General features: G+C 43.9%; 1 protein-coding gene across 11 annotated transcripts in view; it reads right to left on the minus strand.

Moving 5' to 3' along the window:
* kremen1 (kringle containing transmembrane protein 1) overlaps positions 1–22,541 on the minus strand; it is a 33,758-nt gene that overhangs the window by 3,021 nt on the left and 8,196 nt on the right. For 10 of the 11 annotated variants that reach the window (XM_088375669.1, XM_088375667.1, XM_088375662.1 and 7 more), the window contains 6 exons: positions 10,422–10,584; positions 9,489–9,580; positions 2,926–3,050; positions 1,866–2,019; positions 1,459–1,791; positions 125–352 (listed from right to left, as the gene is read on the minus strand). In XM_088375669.1, the coding sequence (XP_088231795.1) occupies positions 125–352; positions 1,459–1,791; positions 1,866–2,019; positions 2,926–3,050; positions 9,489–9,580; positions 10,422–10,584 (1,095 nt within the window). The remainder of the gene's footprint in view (positions 1–124; positions 353–1,458; positions 1,792–1,865; positions 2,020–2,925; positions 3,051–9,488; positions 9,581–10,421; positions 10,585–22,541) is intronic. The other variant, XM_088375672.1, reaches the window with a different exon arrangement.

Below are 22,541 nucleotides of genomic sequence, written 5' to 3' on the forward strand. Positions count from 1 at the left end.
TTATCCTTGTAAGACGACTAACCGACCGTAACCTTGTCGATCAAATGACCGTACGTAAATGATCAGAGACGATTTTGAGGCATACGAAGGTGGAGATAGCGAGGAGGGTGGGAGCTGGACATACTGGCGCTGTGTCCGCTGCTCCGTCCGGGTCCAGCCCACTGACCTGGCATGCTGTGCTCCGGCTTGCCGGGGCTGGACGTGATCACGTACAGGATCTGCGAGGTCGAGCGGCCTTTGGTGGTCACGTTGGTGCCGTCGGTGACCCCGGGGAGCGCCGCCACGTGAGGTTCCACCGTGCTAGAGAAGCCCTCGTCCTCTGCGTTTGCCTGGTCCTCGTTGCTTCTGAGCGCTGTGGAAAAAGCGGTGATCAAAAAGTTGGCATGGACTTTTTTCTTTTCAGGCGTTCTCAAACTGGGTTGTGGGTCCACAAAATTAAGATGCAGACCTCATAAAACATCAACACTACCGTCACTGGTGTGCTCGTACAGGAACACTGTATTCCCAAATATTTACAGTTTACACACACACACACATACGCGGCCACAGCCGCCATCCATCAGCACTGATGATCAACGTTCAGACTTGCAGTAATTGCTTTAGGCTGAGAAATTATGACATTAAAAAATGCTCCACTTGAGTGTTCTGAAAAGGTGAAGTCACCCCCCGGGAATTTGACACCACTGAAATCCCACTTTGCAGAAAATCAGTATCAAAATGTAACTCATGGTTATATTTGTTAAATAATCATTGGAGGCCTAGAAAAAGTTTCATTTGTTCTTCAACAATTTTTTCACTCAAAAATATGGACTTAAAAAAATACAGCAATGATATTGTTGAATAAAATGTAAAGAATTAAAGAGTTGGTGTAAAATAACAACTACCCGGGCAACAAGGATTATAGCCAATTATGCTAATCTTGATTCAGATCTGATCCAGATTGTCGCAGTGTAAACGCAACCTGGAGAATACTGACAAATGTTGACGCCTTGGCGGTGGTCAAGTTTTTGCAGTCACATTATCTGGCTGTTTTTTCTTTGACACTATTTGTGGGATTTACATCTTAAACCTTTTAATAATATTCATTATTTTGTCCGTCTTGATGGAATTCCTCACCGACACCGCCCCGCCCCACCCTTTCCCCAAACCTCGTCCATTAGCCTTTCCACAAGCGTCGGCAAAAACACGGAACTAAAGCGGCAGCTTTGCGGTGAGGTCATTGACTTTTCTTCAGGCTTTTTATTCTCTGCGCGGCGCGACCATGCAATCAGAGAGTCGCAGTGTTCCCGAACGTGGGCGGCATTCATAAAAAAAAGTCTAGCGACGCGGGGGCTGCCGCAGCTTGATAAGAAAGTTGCCAGAGGAGAAGCCAAATATGATTTAGAATGGAAAGGTGACACATTGATATTTTCATCATGCTTGCGTCATGGTCTGGACATTGAGAACGGGGATTCCCACCTTGATAGAGCAGCGCAAAGCCCTGCGCCTGGTTGGTCCGGTCCGAGTAGAAATAGAGTATGATGAAGTCCCCGGTGACGTTGAGTAGCCGGCGGGGCGGGCTGCGCCAGTCGAAGCGCGCCACCACCTCGCTGGTGTAGCCGTTGAGCAGCTCCACCATGTCCGCCTGGTCGGTGATGTCGAAGAAGGTGAAGTTGAACAGGATGGCCGAGGAGCCGGGCACCTGCACCGTCCAATAGCAAACGCGAGCCGCTCCGTATTTGTCCGGAAAGTCCGGTGAGTAGATGACCCCGGAGGGGGATGAGTAGTTCCCGCCGCAGGAACCCACTCGAGCTGTGGGGGGGGGGAACATAAAAAAACTCTGCTTTGCAATTCTGATGGTCAGTGGGTTGTTCAGCGCCACTCACTGTCGAAGACGATGAGCCAGCCGTCTCCGCCGCACGGCTGCCTGTGGTCGCCGAAACAAACGTGGTTACACTCCATGCTGGGGGCCTCGCCGTGGTCCAACAGGTCCGCTTCGTTGCCGCAGAAACAAGCGTACCCCGACTCCATGCCGGCCAACTGCACAAACGTAACATTTAGCTACATTCCCAAAAAAAAAAAAAAAAAAGCTACGATGCTATAAAAACAAAAACCGTGTCAAGCATCCAAAACTATTTGACGCTTTCAACGAACATGAAATCCACGTGTTCTGTTAACGCAAGAAATTTTACAATGCTAAAAAATTTTCACGACAGATGATTTGCAGACTTGAACATCCCATAAAAAAAATGATTGTTGTGGAAAAAAACTCGTACTAAATCTAAAATCACACAGAGCGAGATTGGCATTATTTGAGCCGGATCGGATTTCATCTGGCATAAAACAAGTCGTAAAGTCCTCAACGTTATCAGTTGAAATGCAATTGATGCTTTTTTTTCTTCTTCTTTTGCGTAGTAAGCGGCGTGAAATGAAAGCCTTTTCTTCCCGTCTTGTCATTACCAGATGTCGTAACTCACGCGAGTGTGGGGAATAAAATGGGACAAGAGGAATGTGGAAACGTCACAAGTCATCACGCTCAAAAGTGCTTTTGTGTCGCCATCAAAGGGAAGCCATTGTCTTCTGCTTGAAGTCCCACGAGCGAAGGTACGCTCGTCGCACTTTCCCACTCGCCCGCCGCCTCCGCTCACGGATGAGCAATTTACGGCCCCGTGATCGTTCCGGGAACATTTGCTTTGTTGCCAATGAATTAGAGGCGCCGGCGAGAAGAGACTTGCAGACAAAACGTTGCGTTACGAGTTCACTTGAAGCTAGCAGACTTTTGGGATTGGACCATTTGGTGGTGATGTGTCTTTAAAAAAAAGAAAAAAAAAGGCAGATTTTAAAAGAGTATCGTCCTATATATCGGTGGTGCCCACGATTCACAACTCTAAGGTCAGAGTTCAAAAGCCAACATGGGATGAGGTTTTGAGAGTGAGGCCGACCGACCTTATATCTCTGCTTCCTGCAGAAGCTGATGCAGGACTGAATGGTCTGCTTGTTGGACGTCTCGGTGGGCCCGGACAAGGTGGGCGGGTCGCCGCTGTCTCGGAAGCAGCCAAGGTTACCGGGCACTGGAAAAAAAAAACAAAGTCAGGATGAGTATGTATCATGCGGTACAATAATAAACACATGGTGAAATGATGAGCACACGGCAACTGGCAGCAATAAAAAAAAAAAAAAAAAAGAATCAACAATGGAGCCATCCCTCCCCAATAAAATTTTTTCCCACATGTTGCACATTTGATGTTGTCTACGCAAGAAGCCGAGGTTAAAAGGCAACTGCGACCACTTTGGATTCCACTGGAAGTTACGGCGCCCGCAAAAAGACGGAGGGTGTCGACGGTTCGCTCGCTTGCTCGGAGAAAACAAGGTCACACTTTGTGTTTGGAAATTGCCATGTGACACTCGATTTCTTCTTATTTACATCTTGGTTTATCGCCCGAGTCGTAAACCAAGTCAAATACTTCAGCTTGGTAGCACAATGCAGGCCCAGCTTTTCCCAAGCCCATTCATGTGTCTATGAATCACGATGATGCTAATCACAATCTGTGTGTGTCTGTGTCTGTGTGTGTGTGTGTGTGTGATAGCAGAGAGCTAATGCAGCTCTTCTGCAGCTTCTTTATCTGCCAAGGGATTACGCCAAAGAAAAAACGGGAGATAAACACCTGGATGGGACCCGGGCAGACTCCCCGGTGCAAAAAATGGTGGCAGAAAGATTTTTTTTTCTTTTTTTTTGTATTTGGCTGGTTCAGTCAGGCGGAGAGCGACAGCGTTGGTCAGTCAATTATTGAGTCAGTGAGTTTGAAAGGTAGTCGGCTAGTTAGAGTTTAGCGGCTGGTATGGCCAGCTAGTTAGTCTGACTGACAATTCCCCACCAAGCTCGCAATCGACTGACCATAACGAATGCTAAAACCAAGTTGACGGTGTCTTTTGGTAGTTTTAACAGCTGGCAATGTAAGAAACTCAGCTTTAGGAGAATTTCAAATCCCCATAAACATTTTTGATTTTTAATATTATCCGTAGCTAACTTTTTTTTTTTTTTTCCCATGCGAATATTGAAATGTGATTTCAAAAGATATTTACATTGCAGACAGCCTGACTTTTATTCCCAATTGGAGAATTTGAAACAAATTGTATTTTGTAACAGTGAGCTTTTAAAAGTGGCTTTCCCGGAAAGTTATTTTACATCTGTGATTTATATCTATACAGCCAAAGTCATATTTGAAGATGGAAAACTATTTGATCATATCTCTGGTCGAGCGCATTTTAATGCCTGTAAATGAACCCCCCCCGCCCCCCTCCCCCCCGACTCGGTCCTACATCGGCGATTCTGAACAATGAGGGTGTTATTATCGCCGCGCAGAAAGAACTAAGTGTTCGCTGCAAAATATGTACGAGGGATATAAATCTGTCACGTTGCAGCACTGGATAAAGCGCATTATTTGTTTGGAAGAAATCAAGGCAAATCACGTGTGTGTGCTCAAAGTGGGGAAATAAATCTAACGAGCAATTAAGAAGTCAAGATACCGCTTTGTCAAATCCCAATATGTTTTTGTGGTTCTGTTAAATAATAGACCTCACTATCTGACCCATTGAAGGAGGAAACTCGCATTTTCTATTGTGATATATTTTTTTTAGTGACGCCAGTCCTGGAACTTTTGTGACACATCTTGTATAGTTTAAGTCGCGTTTCTTACATACCAAATTAGTTTCCCAATTACTAACGTGTGTGTGGTATTAAAAAGATTAACAGCAAGCAGATCAATGATCCAGCCGACGAGGCCGGAGAGCGTGACCAACCGTCTAATTAAAAGGAAGAATGGGAGCTTTAAATGAATAATTAAAAGACAATCCAAGGGGAGGGCAGATGAGAATGACCCCGCCCTCACAGCTTGACAAACTAAACCCGAAGGAGCCCACATGAGGTCCAAAGGCGACAAAGTAAAGATTAGAAGAAACTAAACAGCCCTATTCCGACGGTATATTGCTCAGTCCACACGTGAGGGTTTTGTTTTAACAACTTAATGACCAAGTGTTGAAAATGGATTCCTTCCTTTATGAAGCAAATGAATGAAAGAAGACCACCACAACACACCAGTACATCAATCAATCAATAATCTCATACTTAATAAAAACACCAATGTAAATAAAACGCATCAAATTGACAGAGATTCTGATGATTATGTTTTATTAATGTGTGCTACACATGTTTGTAGCTCGTCGAGTTTGGCTGTCTGACCGACCAATCAGAGGACAGAAACACGCTGATGTCATCGGCGCTCTGGCTCAGTGAGGACAAGAATTGAAAAGTGACTGCCAATAAAGTCCAAGTGGCATTGGCCAGTACTGATCCTGAAGGCAGACTAAATTGACATAGCAACACAAAAATCTCAAACTTGAGCCGATCTGCTCTCAGACGCTGGTGAAAAGTTAACTTCCCCGATTAGATCGACCAAGTAGCGGATCAATATTGCGCTTTGGGGCTTCGTTCATCCATCCCAAAGACAAGCCCCCTAAACAAAGCCCATCCACTTGTTCTCATTGGCAAACATTCTGGCCGGCCCTGTAATCGATACCTTTAATTCCCTAATGGTGCCGGGGGCTAAATTAACCGCAGCCTCGTCGAGAAGACGGCCGAGGGTGGGGACTTTCAATTCTGAGCTCTTTTCTGTGACAAGCTCTACTTTTCAGAGTTCAAAAGCCTCTCTGCCTCTCTAGGCAGGTATTTCCACCCCGGGGGATCGCAGAGGGAACTTTGAGGGGAGGTCAGATAACAATGACAAAATGACAAGTAGTGGTTTGTGCGGACTGTCATCTTTGACGTGATAATTTCATTCATGGTTTCAAACCTAATGGCCGTCAGTAGACAAAAGCAGCGCATGAGAAATTTTGCTCTTCATTAAAGAGCTTGAAGAAGCTTAATGCTAACAACGCCGCCGACAGGCTAACGGAATGATTGGTGTTCCAACCATTTAAGCAAACGTTGGAGCAACACATGGAGACAAAAAAAAAACCTACATATTATTGCAATCAAATATATTTTAAGTAGAAATAATACTCAGATTAGCTTCATAGATGACTTAGTGAACTTTCACTGTGAGTCTGAAAGCGTGTGTCAAATTACAGGAACAAACTCTCGGGATGGCCAAAGCGCAGCGCCTGACCACAAGGCCGGGAGTGCATCCAACTTTGTAAAACAACAAGAAATAAACGCGGCAAGTTGAAAGCACCTTGAGGTCGGAGGGGGGCCAAGTGGGGCCGGGGGAACCACACGAGGCGAGGCTGCGGTTCTCCCGTCTGGTTTTCCGCAGTCAGACCACATGTCCAACATGTTCCACTGGCTCTTTTGGATTTGCGCTTGTTTTCTACTTTATGGCCATGTTTCCCTTCCTGTTTTTCCCATCATCAAATCCTCACTGTTTTCCTCCGGCACACAAATGTTATTATTATTCTTTTTACACTACGCTATATTTTTGCTAATTTTAGGGTGGATTTTTTTACATGTTATGACCCGGACTGGTCTGGAAATAGTACATTTTATTGCACCTGCTCAGCGTGACTCAGTGTAGCTACAAACATGAGCTCAGACAAAATAACGCACTTGCCACACCAAGCAAGGATGTGGAGGAAAAAAAAAAAAAGAATCATCATCCCCATGTAGGAAATAAAGTCAAGGCTTTATGAACTCTACATTTTCAGTCACATTTTTACTTGTTTTACAATTCAAAAGTAAAGTCACCGCACCAGTGTCAAATATGTTTTTTTTTTAGTTATTAATTATTGATTAAGTGAATATATTGAATTTCAATTATTAATTAAATATGGATTAATGCTAAAATTAAGCGAAAGAACTCCATAGTTGGGAAAAAATATAAAATAGAAATATACTAGTATTGGTCAAATAAATATTTGGTGAAAAACACTTAAAATTTGTAATAAATATAAAATTATAGGAAATTTTCAAAATTATTAGGGAAATTAAAAAATGTCATACAAAAAGAGAATACAGGAAAAGAAAAAAAGAAAAAAAAGAGAAAGAAATAATTTAGAAAAACACCAAACGATTAAGAAAAAACAGAACTCTTGCAGTAGATGAAAAATACACACATAATAACAGAAAAAAATGACAATATTTGAGCTGTATTAGACAAAAAAATATAACAATAACAAAACTTAAATATTTGTAAATCAATCGAAACTATGAGACAAAACACTAATATAAAAACAAAACGTTTGGATTTGATTTGTGCTCAGAAAAAGCATAGATGAGGCAAAAGAATCAAACGATGGAGAGGGCAAAAGGGTCGCAACACGCAACGTGTGCAATAAAACTCGTTGATTGATTGATTGATGTGATCACTCACATGCTGCACTAAACACTTCATACTTGCGTCTTTGAACGCAATTGTTTTGTACTATTTACAGCCTACAACCGTTTTCCATTCAAATTGTAATTATAAGCTTCCTACTGTGACATAGCACACCCTGTAATTGTAACACTGGAGCAAAAAAAAAAAAAAAAAAGAGAACAGACACACCAAATATGATCAAGCGCATCTTTTCCAGGACTTTCATGTCTGCCTTCATTTATCACCCGCCGCGAGTTAGCGCAGATGTTGCGCAGTGCCATTTAACCGCTTTATAAATCAGACTTAATGAAAGCAATAGCTCAGCACCGCATACTTTCTTCACTTTGCCTCGTAAAATATGACTCCAAACACCCAAGTTTATGGCTTCAAGGTGCGGATGCTGTAACCCGCCACCCGTTCAAATGGACGCAAATAGTCATTCTGGTTGAGGGCTCCATTTTGTTCGTATTGTTCATTCCAATTGTGTCGTCATTCATTTTCATAACTCATTAGAACACTTAAAAATGGCCGGCTTCGCTACAAAACCCATTCAGGGAGAGTCGTAAAGTCACAATTGGGTCGTAAATCTTAAATCAGGACAAATGTCGGTGGCACAAGGCCACGTCAAGCGTTGACAGCGCGGCTTTTACCGAGAGCGCTCGCGTGACCCTCGGCATTTTTGTCAGCGCAACCGGTTTGTCCCGCTTTGACAGACAAGCGCTTTGACTTACACAATGATTTTTGTTTGTTTGTTTGACTCTCGCCATCGGTCCGATTGAACTGACACCAGCATATCTTGAATTACCAGGAATGTCAATCAGTATTGTCAACTAAATCAATAAATTTGAACTCCATTCCGGAATTATTGTACAACAAACGGTTTCTTCTGCATATTGTTGGGGACCTTGACTTGAATGCATCGCAAACTCTAACTAGAAATATCTCATGATGGTTGTGGAAGAACTGGAACCTACACCGTGAAATTTAAGCACTTCTCAATGTTAGCCCTTGACTCCAAATGCCGCCTGCGCTACCTTTTTGACGCTCCCGTTAAGCTAAACTGCAATCCGCACAGTCATGCTGGCTTTCCAAACCTCTTATGACCCGCCCAGTAATGTTAACAATTAATAAACATCACAATTCCAAACAGGGTGTAGCTGCAATGTGACCACACCTGTCTTTGAAGAAAGGTAAACCACGTGACACATTTTTGGGCATGCGTCTCGACTGTCGAGAGATTCACGAGACAACAGGAAGCGTACGTCTTTCTTTAGGCGTGAGAAGGTGAGCGGTTGTTTACACCACAAAAATGAAAACAGCGTCGTTTGGGATGAATTGACGACCGGCTTTACATAGTAGACTGTGAGAATTTCCTTGCCCTACGACCTTTCCAAAAAGTGGCACAGAAGTCTCGTCAGAAAGTGAAAGCATCCGTGAGAGCGGAAAGTGGAACCATGTGAAACGTTGAGACCTGACCAGGGGATGTGACCTGGGACCTTCCTTAACAGGCCTTTGCAGAAACATAAAAGTGAAACCTTAGTCGTCAAAAGGGTAAAAGCTGTCGGCGAGACCTTCGCCAACAGAAGATGAGGCCTTGCCAGAAACATCATTAGTAAACAATAATCCAGAAAGCTCCCAATGGGAGAGGCCTTGTCAGAAAGAGGAACCTTGATTTTCCTGAGAAGACAGACTTTGTGACTTTCCAGAAATGCCCTTCTCAGGTAGTGCAAGAAAGGCAGGTAAGGCGTGATATTGTGATTACGCTTTCCCATTCAAGTACTATGTTGGTGCCTGCCAATGTCGTTCGTGAACAGGCTTGTTTTCGTGACACCCTGATGCCTCACGGCTCAACATAATCTCCATTTTCCCATAACAGCTCAAAGACAGGCATGGTGCACTTGTTGAGGTTCTCTTCCACATGAGACAAAAACACATTTCCCCGTATCATTCTAGCACGGCCGGGCTCCGATGCCTCGGCGAAATCGCCACCGGTTTCAAAAAGGTCAGTCAGAAACCAGCAGTGCTTCATGAAGCTTCATTTTCCTGTCACTACCTTACAGTAAATGGTAGCCCCGAGCGTGTTAGGTTTAAAAGATGATGGCCTGTAATTGGAGGTATCATAATAATAATGAGCCATGTGGGATAAGTAGGGTCACTCACTCTGGCATGTTGGAATATCGCAGTACCGCCAGTAAATCCCGTCTTCGTGGTCTGCAATGTAGCACCATGGCTGGACGTCCCCGTCGGGGTTCCTGTGGAAAAATGACATTTTATTCAAACCAAAACAAACGTTAATTAATCAACAATTGCAATCATAAGAATCAGCGAGGAAATTGCCGAATCTGCGGCGAGCTGCAAGGAAGAATGAAGATGTCCATTTTGCTCAGACGTGAAATGTAAAAACGCTGGCGACTGTGAGTGCGAGTGTCACCGCGATGCGCGTCCTCCTCGTAAATCTCGTAAGTCAGGACCGCTTCACAGCTTGGCTGCGTAAGGACTTCACAAGTGGAACTGGGGGAAAAAAAGGTTTTGGAGGCTTTGGGGGAAGGATATTTTGTTTCCTTACGGCCTGCTGGAAACCAAGCCACCCTTCCGGAGTAAAAGTTGCATAACGCCGCTGGGTTTCAAATTAGGGCGAGAAATTCAAAGTCAGGTTTCAATTTAATGTTAGGGTTTCAAATTAGGGTGGAGGATTGAAAGTAGGGTTTTAAGCCAGGGTCAGAGCTTCTGTTCTTGTGCAAACTTTGGATTTGCTTTTCAAGTTGGTTTTCTGGTGAGTAGTTTGAAAAGCGCCGCCAGGAGGACACGCAAATGTTGCTAACTGCTAGCAGACGCGAAGACGGAATTGGCAAAAACGGAATTCCCTCGTGTGTATTGGAAATGAGTCGTGAATGAAGTTCTGGTGATGGCCATCATCAATTATGTCTTTGCTCAAATGGAATACTCGGAGGAAAAACAAACCAAAATCAAACCAATAAATAAATAAATAAATAAAATAAAATAAAATTAAAGTGACTGTTGCCAACATGCAAACTCCAGGCCCAGAATTGAAGGAGAGCACCATACCCAAAATGAAATCTAGTAAACACCCACCTGCAATAGTTGTGGCTCCCCAGTCCGCCCTCGCCGTTGGGGTACTTAAGCGTGTTGTAGGGGTGCTGGAAGGTTTCGTTCCAGAAGAGGCAGGGCTTCCCCCCGTACAAACTGGTCTGTTTCTGGAAGCCCCTGTAGTCCTCCCCGTTGGCCGTGTAACACTCTGGAAGGAAAGGAATCACGTGCAATCAAAACCTTGATCAGAACTTATAGCAGTATTCCACTTGATGAAATAATTATATTGAAATATTTGCAAATTGTACAATCACGCATGGATATAAATGATAATTTTTTTAATTCAAATCAACTATTTGGGAACTTATGTGGAATGGTCTTGAGCACAAAAGTTGCTGCTGGGAGGAGGCATGTACAGTATGTAAAACACATGTGGTGTTTTTTTTTTTTTTAGGACAATCTGGGCCTATTAAAATGTTTGAACGTATTGGGAGTGATGGCAGAAAGCACAGTTGGAATAATAATGCTAGTCTTCGCCGCCGGCTGCTTTCTTTGCGGTGCTTGCCAAACGTGTTAAAGCAAAAAAGGAAAAAAAAAAAAAAGCTGAGCGAAGTATTGTTTCAATTAACATCAAGGCACGGCTCCAGTTTCCAGGAAGTGTATGACAACCATATGGGCCGAGGGATGCGTTTATTTCCCAGGAAAAACAAGAGCCAGTTCAAACAAACAAAAGCAGGCCATCCGCCGAGGCCGTCTGTCCTCACGGGATGCTTTTAGGGATTCTGCCATTACCAATTTATATTTTAACTCGAGACAGAGCTCCTGCTGTCCACTGGCCTTGGTGCGCTGGGATCCGCAACTCATAGCTGGACACTCATTCTGGTCTGATTGTGTGGTGCCGGGGGGGGGGCGTATTCCTTCACAGCACATTTCAAAATGAGGGAAGCCGCAGCCCCATCAAAGCTAGCGCTGCGATTGAGTATTTGGCGGCGGCGGCGAAACCCCGGCAGTGAGTCACCAGAAGCAATCAGTGCCCCGGGATAACATCGGAGACTGCAGTTGGCGTCCTTTTCCAAAACGACTTTGCACTGTTTCCTTGTGGTGGGGAAGTGGCGAAAATATTGGGATACCCGACGCTCGCGAAGCTAACCGCGATTGTTCTCTCTTAGCCATGCGGACGTATGACGACCGTCTCCTTGTCATTGTAGCGGACCACAGAGTAGTCTAGTCCACCAGCAGCAGACAAGAGTTTTTTGTAATGAAGTGGACAACATATGATCGGTTTGGTAATCGTCAGTGCAGGGTAGTAATGTCAACAAGAATGTGGTGGCTCCGCAAGATAACAGCCCGACAGAAATAAGCAGAACTTCGCCAAAGAATCCACATGGCGTTGGGTCGCGGCCTTAGCCGAACCCGAGAGAAAGATCAAGGCCGGTTAATGGCCCTGTTATTACATCGCTTGGGATTTGTGGCTGGTGACTTCCACATAGCCACTTGAAATAAGATCTGAGCAAAAAGAACCTGTTAGGCTTCTGGGTCACATGATGATGGCAGAAGCAAACAAATAAAAACACAAAAACACGGTTGCCTGGTCACATGTAAGACCGCGCGTAGCCGTTTGTCATGTTAGCGAGCGGGGGATGAAAAGCGCGGCTAATTACAGGCCGTGGCTTCCTCGCTGGCACTAAGAGCTTCCTTCCAACTTTATTATATGCTCACAGCCTCGGTGGACTAAAAACGACCCAATTATAGTTCAAAGGTAACACGAGATTAGGCATTGATCTGGCCGAGCCGTTTGCACGGAAACGCAAGCGGGATTCCGTCGCTTTCAACACGACGGGAAAGTGCGGAATTTTCTTCTTCCTTCCACACAGGCGTTGTCCCGCCTTTCTTACGGATCTGAAGTAGGAAAATTGGCCTTTTCCAAGTGGGGGCAAAAGACCCTTCTTAAATGACATTTCCTGGAAAACAATGACAATTCCCAAGCTTTCCATTCACGCAGGAAACCCTCATATCAAGCAGACCAAAACGATTTACTCCCGGTTATTATGAAACGCATGTGTAGCGTTTCCCACCGCGGCCGCCATCCTGGTAGCCATTACGGTTGTGACGCTCATTAATGTCAGCACTCGAGAAAAAAGCTCTACCAAGGATCAGGCCAGATGTGGCGCTTTGCGGCGGTCGCGAGATGGGGGACGGGTGGTTGCCTTGAAAACTTGGATCATGTTTTGGCGAGAGACTCATGCCCGAAAAGACACAGGATGTGTGCCATTTTGGTTTGAAGTTGACTTTTTGAGGTCATTTGATAGCAATTTTGGGAGAGCTCTGAGATCCTGACCAAATGTTTCATTTTGTCTCTTATGAGTAGAATTTGTCGGAGAGATTTTGTCTGGCTGCTCCCAAAACGGAATGATGTATACCAACACATGGACGGATGGACCGGAATTTAAATTGTCTATACTCCGTGGGGGTGGGGTGTGACAACCAAGTTTGATTCGGCGCAATAAAAGTCAAGAAGCTAATAAGTCAACGGGACAAGGCCAGAACTTGAGCAAACGTGCATGGAGGCTGTCGGCATTAATTCTTTCTTGTCGGCATTTATTATTAAGTATTTAGTTATTTATTTTTAACCTTTTATTTATTTACTTATTATGATGGTTTATTATTTAATTATTTTTAATATAATCTATCTATCTATCTATCTATCTATCTATCTATCTATCTATCTATCTATCTATCTATCTATCTATCTATCTATCTATCTATCTATCTATCTATCTATCTATCTATCATCCATCCGTCCATCCATCTGTGTATAAATATATATTCATCTAATTACATGTCAACGCGGAGGAGGAGGCAATGGTGGTCCTCACCTTGCTCGCCTCTCCCGCCGTCTCTCGTATTTTATTCGCCGCACCCTGGAGCAAGAGGGGGTCAGTAAGAGTGCAAATTAAAGGGGGGGGGAAACAGATGCCGCTGACCGGCTAATTTTTCGGTCAATGACTCCTCAGAAGGATTTTATAGTCCCTCGTTGCTTTTAATGCCTTTGTCATAAGCTTGCATCCCCCCCCCCCAGATAACTGGACCATAAACCAGGACCTCATTCAAGCCCGAAATAGCCTGGGCTAGAGCGGCACGGCACTTGCTGCACGAATTCCTCACCGCACAAACTCCCGGCTTTAGCCTCAAGACTTCTCGACAAAAGTGGCAGGGCAGCACCTATAAAAACAGATCCCCTGTTATTTCGCCGGCTAATGGCAATCATCTAATCTGCCCGAGCTATATCTGGAACTAATCTAAACGCTCTGCCAAAAACCTTTGTATTTGAAGTTCCTTGTCAAACCTAGCAATCAAAAAAGGACATCGACATATGGAAGCACCTTTTGTGGACGGACGGGAACGGAACGAGCCGGAACCCTTTGCATCTTTTCAATTGGAAAACGCTCAGGCACCGACTGACAGGCCGTAGAATCCGACAATGACGTACAAGGCAATCAGATGAGAACCCCGAGAAGGCCAAGATGAAGACCCCCCTCAATTACCAGAAACCACATCATTTTCTACAGCCAAGGTCTCCAATACTCAGATTCGGTTGGGGAATCCCAACAAATCAACAAAAGTGGAAGACGGCCCGAGAGCGTTCGCTTCGAGGTCCGCTGCACACGCTTGCCATTCCTGGGACGCAACCCATAAGAGATGAAAAGGGCGAGCAGACTGAGGAGGGACCACAAAAGACAAAGTGATAGCAAGTAAGAAAGACGGCAACGGGAAGACAATGAGCACTTTTATCGAGGCCGCCCGCGCGTTGTTAAAGCAGCTAATAAATGACCTGTGTAGCGAGCCCTTCACTTCGCATTGTGCGAAATAATTTAAGACTCGGGCCAGGGCGGTAACTGTGAGCAGCGATGAGACGAGTCAACCCAAGCACTTTCTTACTTTTATGACAACTTTTGGCTTTAACAGAGCAATACTTTCTACACCTTACTCGGTCTTAATCAACTGCAGCAAATTACGGCAGAAGGTAAAAAAAAATAAAAAATCCTAAGTGCCATGAGTGCTTTCATTTTTTTGCCATTTCTCGAAAGCAAGTTGAACCGCCGAGCGCAAAAACTACGGCCTACTCTTGAAGGGAAGACACCTGACAAAAAAAAAAAAAAGAAACACATATGGGTTCCTCATCACGTACACGCTTTCATATCAACGCCATCTAGCACATGTTGCTAACGGCCTGGCATGGGGGCGTCTCAAGTCAAGATAAGAGAATCCGTCGGCTTGCGTGCACCTCGGGACAAACATGGCGACGACGTGATAGAATTTCACTGCTGTAATTATTGAATAGATTTCACCCGTACAGCAAACTTGTGTCCGCCGTATTTCTAAAGCTACAAGGAGCAACGACAAGGTGCTAAATCTCAAGGAATGACGTTAAAGTGACGCGTATATTCGTGCATTTTAATTGTCACCAAATCATCTGTAAGTATCTTATTTTAAGGGGCAATGTTGTAAGATGAGCAAAAATAAATAAATAACTTGCCCTGGAAACAGATGCCTTGCTCAGGGGCACTTTAGCAACGAACGCAAGAGGTATTACAATGTCCTGTTGAGACTCGCGGCGATTTGAATTACCACGCTTTTCGCTGTATTTTAGGAAGAATCCGACACAGATGCTTACAGACTGGTCCAAACAGAAGCGCCTTTTGTACCTCCGGGAGCGGCGTCGCGGCGGTGATGCCATTCTCATCCATGCAGAGAAACTTTCCTCACTATGGTGAATCCTTTAAGTGTTGCCTGTCTGCTTGACTTCCTGTTGTCTTTCTTGGGCAGTCTCAAATGGAGCCTAGCTCTTAAATGAATTGCCATCAGAGCATTGGGATGAGCGGTCCCCAATCCACTCCTGACAGGTCTCCTAGGTCTTGTCTTGCATTCACAAATGAGGGATTACAATGTTCACTCATAAAAATGGCAACCTAGTCTTGGCCGCAGATAATCTGATCTTGCCAAGGAACAAAGAGCATAATCGCAAAAGCCTGAACTTGGTTTCCTCTGATCTTGACGACACTACCAGCACTTCCTAAATCATGGTCGCCTGAGAAGAAATTGAAGAAAAAAAAAAAAAGCCCATTCTAGCTCCACAACAGTTGTACATCTCAGAGTTGATCTAATCTGACTACAACATCAGTCTGTAGCCTACCTAAAGCCACACTGACAAAAAACACAAATGATGTTTGTTGATCATTAGTCTCATTCTTCCTGCACTGCCCCCCTGTGGTCTGGAGTGACGTCACTCGAACCCCAGCGGTGCTATATCTCACGGCGCGACAAAAACCGAGACCGTGGATTCTCGATGAGCCGTACCGCCAAGCCTCACATCTTTTACTCGCGCTGCCTCGACATCAAAAGGGGGTTAGCGCCTCGGAGGGAGAGGCGAGCCAGACGACGCTAAACACACCTGTTTTCCATCCCGCTGTTTGTGCATTGCTTGGCTGGCATGTGAGGAATGTAAATTACATATGCTTTGGTTGCGTTGCAAAGGGGGTTACGGCGTTCAGCACCCCCCCGAAACCTCCGACGTGATTACGGGGTCCGGAGACAAAAAGGAGGAGGGAGAAATCAAAGGGTCTGTGGTCGAGGAAACGCAATCTGCAGCCGCAGATCAAATGCGTGGCTTATCTTCCTTGTTTATGCCTGACAGGCATCATTATCACGTTGCCTGGTCTCAAAGGCCCGCGAGGGTGGGGAGACACTGAAGCCATTGTTTCAAAGTTAAACAGGAGGACTTGAGCAGTAAACTGGCCACCCCTCATCTTTTTTGGATACTGACATTTGGGGTTGATGGTGTGGGTGCAGACGGCTCTTTGTTCAGCCGGAGCTTCTCAATCTGGGGTCTTGGGACTTTAGGGCATCCAGAAGGTATAGCTCAGAGGTCCAAAATGAGTTGCAATTTCGATACACAAAGTTTTACGGTAATTAAATCTGAATCTTTTTTAATCTGGAAAATGAAGATGTCCAGAATCAAAGGTGAAAAGGTCTTTTGGAAAATCACTTGTGTCCTTTGTTGTTAAACTTTGAGCTTAATATCAAAACATACTGATGTTATCTTGAAAACTACTTTTATGTCCTGACAAATGACATTCTTGTAGACATAGATTAACACTTTTATTCCTAGAAAAAGTACTTTGGGATTTTTATTAATTGAGTAATTAGAAAATAAAAAAAATATCTCAGGTCATATTTAATATATGAGTAAAGTTTTTGAATAAAAAAAGTTAAATAATTTGTTAATTATTCAAATTAAATTTGTTATTGTAACGAAAAAAGAAAAATGCACAAATTAACCAATAAAATATGAACATAAAATATTTCACTATTAGCAAAATCAATGATTCAACATTTTTAATCAAATAATTGATTGGGGGAATGACTTCAATTTCAAAAAATTACTCAAATTAGAAAACGATCATTTGTATGATTTTTGATACAGAAAACTATTTTTACAAAATAAAAAAAAACAGGACTAAATAAAGCATTTAACATGTGTGGATTGACATTTGGATTCATGAATAGTTCACTAAAATCTGAGTGAATTACTATTTTATTATTTAAATGAACTCTGACCTACAGATGAAACCCTGGAGGGCAAACATTAGGCCACCTCGCATTCTGCCTGCAGCACACTCGCTGCTCCTCTCATTAGTTATTTCCTGTTGTGGCGACTTCCTGTCAGTCATCTTCGGTGCATGAGTGAGGGCAAATTTGAACATTGTTTTTCTTTTGTTTACTTAGACAATGGCAACTTCCTGTGGTGTTTTCATCCAACTCGTTTGTTAGGTCATAACCTCTTGATTGCAGTTTCAGTTACAAGGACGACAAATTCCACCGGTGACTGTACATGTACATGTTTGTGATCTCGGTTACACTCCACAGCTCAAGTGACAAGAGATTTCATGATTCCAAAATGGGTCATATTAAAAAAAAGTCTCACCTTCAAAAAAAAAATAAGATGGTAACCTTGAGTTATGGTTTGAGCAATAGAATTGAACCACTCAGGGCAAACATATCGAGAATGAATATTATATGATTAAAAAAAGTTTGATTCCGAGTTCTGCACTCATGTAAGACTCTTCCTCGGGAGCCAGCCCAAATGTTTTAGGGTCAACTCTTCTTTGCCTTTTTTTTTTTTTTTTTAAGTCCGGTCACAACGTGCAGACATCGCCCATTCGCGGCATATCCGATCTCTAATGGACGTCAGCTAAAAAGAGTTTTTATTGTCTCCAGAGTCACAATAACAGCGGCACAATGAGCCGCTAAAGAGGCCCGCGCAGTCTTTCGGACCCCTTTTGAAAAAGCCGGCGTCTCCGATTCCCGATCTGGCTTCTGAAAGCGAGCCCCCCTTTTCACTGTGGTTTGTGCGACTGTGGGAAGAGCGACCGTACCGGGAAGCAGATGGTTCGGTTACAAGACAAGAACGGTGGGCGGGGGAGGGGATGGGTTATCCCACCGGCCTCAGTTACGGAGGATCCATTGAGGGCCGGAAGATTCTGTTTCATGGCGTCGGTAGAGTGTGACCGACTCGCTGTTATTGGGGGGGTAAGCTGCACCCGTTCTATCTTGACCTTCAATGCAGGAGGCCACCCGAAGACTTAAATTTCAGCCATGGTGATTGCAGAACTTTGGCATTTTTTTGTCATTGGCTGGTCAACACGAAGGACAAAGACTGAGATGAGTGCAGTTAAGCACCTCACTTGCAAAATATCCAAGTTTATCCTTCCAACTAATTTTTCGCTGAAAAACACGGACATCAAAATATCAATGACGTCATCAAGTCATTGTTCTTCTCCTAAGCGTTACCGTGACCAAACAACCCGCCGAGCCACTTTACCGGCTTTGTTGGCGTGTTTGCGATCCACTTTGACTCGCTCCGAATCTTTTGTTCCAATGTTTGCTCGGCCGTTGACGCGCGTCGCACGTATTCATGTCACCGGGCAGGAAATGTACGGCTCGGATCCGCAAAGTGACGCAGATGGGCAAAAAAGCAGCAAAGTGAGTCCACCGCAAAGATAAAAAGAAAGTCGAGTTTGTCGGACAGCTCACGTTTGACACATTTAATATCCCGCCATGTGTTGCTGCTTAGGATCAGAAGCCAGAATTCCATGTGACCCTACAAAACCCTTTTTTTTCCTGCTTGCAACCAAAATTGGACCGAAGATTGGCAAGAAGTGCGGGAGATGTTTGAAATGTCACGAGCTTTATTAAAAGCATGCTCTGAAAAAAAAAAAAACTACAAAGACCAAATGTCAGAAAGTTTTTTTTAGGCTGGGGATATAAAAAGAAATTCAAAGGGCCCAAACCGCTAGTGAGGCTGCAAGTGGGACTCGCCCAGAGATGATTTTTTTTTGGGGGGACATTCACATTGGATTGAACACGATTGAGCAAAGTCTGTTTCGTAATCTGGGAGCCCCCCTAATTTCATTCTAAATTAATTTTTACACTACGACTGGGCCGCTCACAAATTGGCCGTTTTGTGGCTTCTGTTTTTCCCTTCCTGTTCCAATGTGGCTTCCTGTTCCTTTGTCACTTCCTGTTTCCTTGCCGCTCTATATTGTTTCCCCCCGCTCCCGTCATCTCTCAGTCCAAGAGACTTTCGATAAAAACCAGGCTTGCCCTAACCCTAACCCTAACCCTAACCCCCCCCACTGGTGGTTTGGGGCCACGAGAGCTTGGCAGCGTGGGCCGGTGGCGATTTCAAGACGTGTAAAACGGAATTCGGGAAAGAGGGAATAACAAGCGCGGGATGCAGGGAGGTACCGCGATCAAACCAAAGCAGGCCTTTGAACGTGACAGGCCCGCCCGCCCGCCAGCAGTCACGGCGGCAGGATAATAAGCACCACTGCGCTGCTAATAAGCGGCTACGTTTTTCCGGCGGGGGAGGCAGTTCGATTCCCTGGCACGGATGGCAGAGCGAGGGAGGGTGTCTCCTGCCTGCACAACGTCACCCCCCTGAGGGCATTTCTGCTTGCTAACCTCTTGTCACTCAATTGTCAATTCTACACGAGTGCAAGATTTTTGAGATCCTTCAGCTTCCTGCCGCCGACGTCTTCAAATAGGGACGGTACGTGATCGGTCATTCGCCTTCGAAATGGAGCACGTAAGCGAGCGGTGTCGCTTTGTTTCGCTCAGGTTAGCTTATCATATTCCGCCACGCGGTAGATAAGACAACAAACAATCCACACGGCAGATAAAATCACATCTTAAGTAATCTTCAAATTGGAATCATTCCTAGTTCATTCCAAGATTCACTTAAAACTGTTGACATGCATAAGAAGAAACTTGAACTTGACATTCACAATAGAAAATATGATACATCAAAAATAAAAGGCCCAAAGCGTTTCATTACTGTGAACACTCCCTTTCGTTTTGCTCCATGTGTGTCCATGTACAGCCGACAGTCAAATGCGTTTGCGTCATCTCGCTGTGTGTGTGTGCAGTCCAAACACACACACACACACAAACACCTGCGCAAACTGACAACTGGAGCCAGACGCCGACTTGGCAGCCTTTGACGAACACGCCCTGTTCGGTTGAAGAAGAGTTCATGTTTTGCACACAAGGGAGCAAACACACACATACACACACACACATAACCAACAGTTGGCTGCCTTCATAAGTCACCGTACGTAAACTCACCAGTGACAATAAAATCTATCAAATAAGAACGGCTGCATTCACTTTTCTGTTCCATCTTCGGTTGTCGTATTGACGGGAAATATGATGGATGTGTTTGGATGCAAATTAAAAGTACAAAGAAGAAAAAGGAAGGTGACTGATCATCATTTTTGGTTAAAGCTAAAATCCAATTTGGCCAAAGACTCAAAAGTAGTTTTCATTTTTCCAGTAAAGTATGGACATCATTTCAATTGGAAAATATTTCATTGTCGAAAAGTTGAAATACTGAAGATTTGACAATTCTATATGAAAAGACCTATCTAGACAATAAATCGATTATTAGTGATGAATAAACAATTAGCTGTCACTTAATCGTCTCGTATCGAGTAAACTGATCTTGAATTATGGCAAGGATGTGGAATCTCTTGTCGATTAAATAATTAACTTTGAGTGGATTAATTCCCTCCACTCCACACTTGCGCCATAATTCAACATCACCTTACTGAATAATCAGCCAACAGTCTTCAATTTTCAAATCGTGGGGAAAAACAAGCTTCAACTATCCAAAACTATCAGGCAGATCATTTTTGAAAAGTTTGCGTTAATATCGTCATCTCAATCAAAGTAATTAGACTGCCTGTCAAAGAGCAAGACAGCATTCCTCAGCAGGCCTCTGCTTGACGGGGCCCGAGCTAGCCGGGTTAGCCTCGGAGGGCAAAGGCAGGATGTGACGCGCTCGGCGCCCGAGTTATCCCTGGAAGAATGAGAGAAATCCTTCACGGACAAAATGCAAGTTTGGCTTCCAAATTGCAAGGGATGAAGAAAATGAAGCAGAAAACGTCCATCCTTTGCCTAATTGTACTGAAAAAGAATAATGGTGCCAACGGGCACAAGTTCACCCCAAGGGCAACGGTTCTGTTCTAAAATTCCCAATAAGTGAGAAAAAAAAAATCCCAAATCCAAATTAAATTGGAACAATCGCAAAATGGCAACATGTTTTCAAACAAGGGGAATCCCAAAAGGAAACCATCGCACCAAAAACATCTCATCAAAGAATATCGGGACATGTTATTGCAACACTTATCTCCACTACATCTGTCAAGGAAAGGAATCCAAACAAAAACAAGGCGTCAGGCGTGTTTCCACAGCAAACGTGATTTCATATGCAAATGTGGTCGCCACATGCACTGGCCGACATGGGCGGATGCTCCACGAGGTGTTTTTTTTTTTTTTTTAAAAAAAGCTTTTCTGGGCCTTTTTTTTCCGGAGCCAAAATAGACCAAATGAAAAACGGTCATTACATCTTAAGAGGTCTTGTAAACACATGAAATGATTGTTGAATACGCAATCGACCCCCCCCCCCCTCTCGTTCCCCACTCAGCGTTATGAGGGGGAATACCGCGGCTTTAAATACTTTTGTGTTAATACATAGGTGCACATGGGAGCAGTTACGCAGCAGCCCAGATGGCCGACCCTCTAATTTGAAGCCCGAAGGGTGTTATTAAGAAGACAAAAAAATTAAAAAGGAAAGCCTGCGGATTTTTTGCCGCTTCTGACATGAAAGGCGGCGCAAATTACAGCAAAAGGCAGGCAGGGCTCGGTTTTTGCGGTCAGCCTTATTAGATATCTGCGAGGAGGTTATGACCCAATATTGTGCGCGGGGGAGGTGCGCACATGCTCCAGAGTGTGACGCAAAAAAAAAAAAAACCTGGCCGTGTATTTAAAAAAAAATTAAAAAAAAAACGTGTTTGCATTGCAAAGCAGTGCAGGAGCTCCGATTCAAGGTCTGTTTAGGTCGTCTGGAGGACATTCAAATATAATGTAAAGAAGCCTGGGACAGGATTTTTTTCTTATTTTGACCACTGAGGGCCGCCACGCTCGATATGGACACTATAATAATATCTATGACTTTGAGCGTGCATGGCTTTAGAGGGCTATTGTTATTTATGAGCTACCTATTATTTTCAACGCATTTAGACGGAAGTCGAGAGTTTCATTTGTCTGACTAAAGCCGTCATATGTCAGCTTCAGCACTTTCAAGAATTCAAAAGTGATAAATCAGTTGAATTTAAATAATAGCGGCTAGGTCAAATTTGACTGTATTGCAAAATACTTGATGTCGCGCTAGAAACGTTTTTGTAACATAGTTATCAAAGGGGTCACTTTTCTTTTCTGATCAAAATGTTAACATTTTTACCTAATTTCAAGAATTCCAGTCGTATAAATTCACATTTGCATCAACGCTGTCGGAACATTGGAGAACATATACATAAAAAGTAAATGCAATCATCAAAAATTGTGATTTGGTGTATTACCAAAGGTTTCATCTGTGCGTAAGCGGACCTCATCTTCCAGATTTCGTTATTTTGTATGTTGCTGATATTTAGCCCAAAATGACGGCATTTCCAACAACCCCAAAGTAATAATTCACATTCATATCAACTCTATATTCTAATTTGATTCTAGGCTGCACTATCCCATTTGGTCTGTGATTCTCAT

Source organism: Syngnathus floridae, chromosome 5, assembly GCF_059516105.1.
Source record: "Syngnathus floridae isolate MCC-2025c chromosome 5, RoL_Sflo_1.0, whole genome shotgun sequence".
Taxonomy (NCBI): Eukaryota; Metazoa; Chordata; class Actinopteri; order Syngnathiformes; family Syngnathidae; genus Syngnathus; species Syngnathus floridae.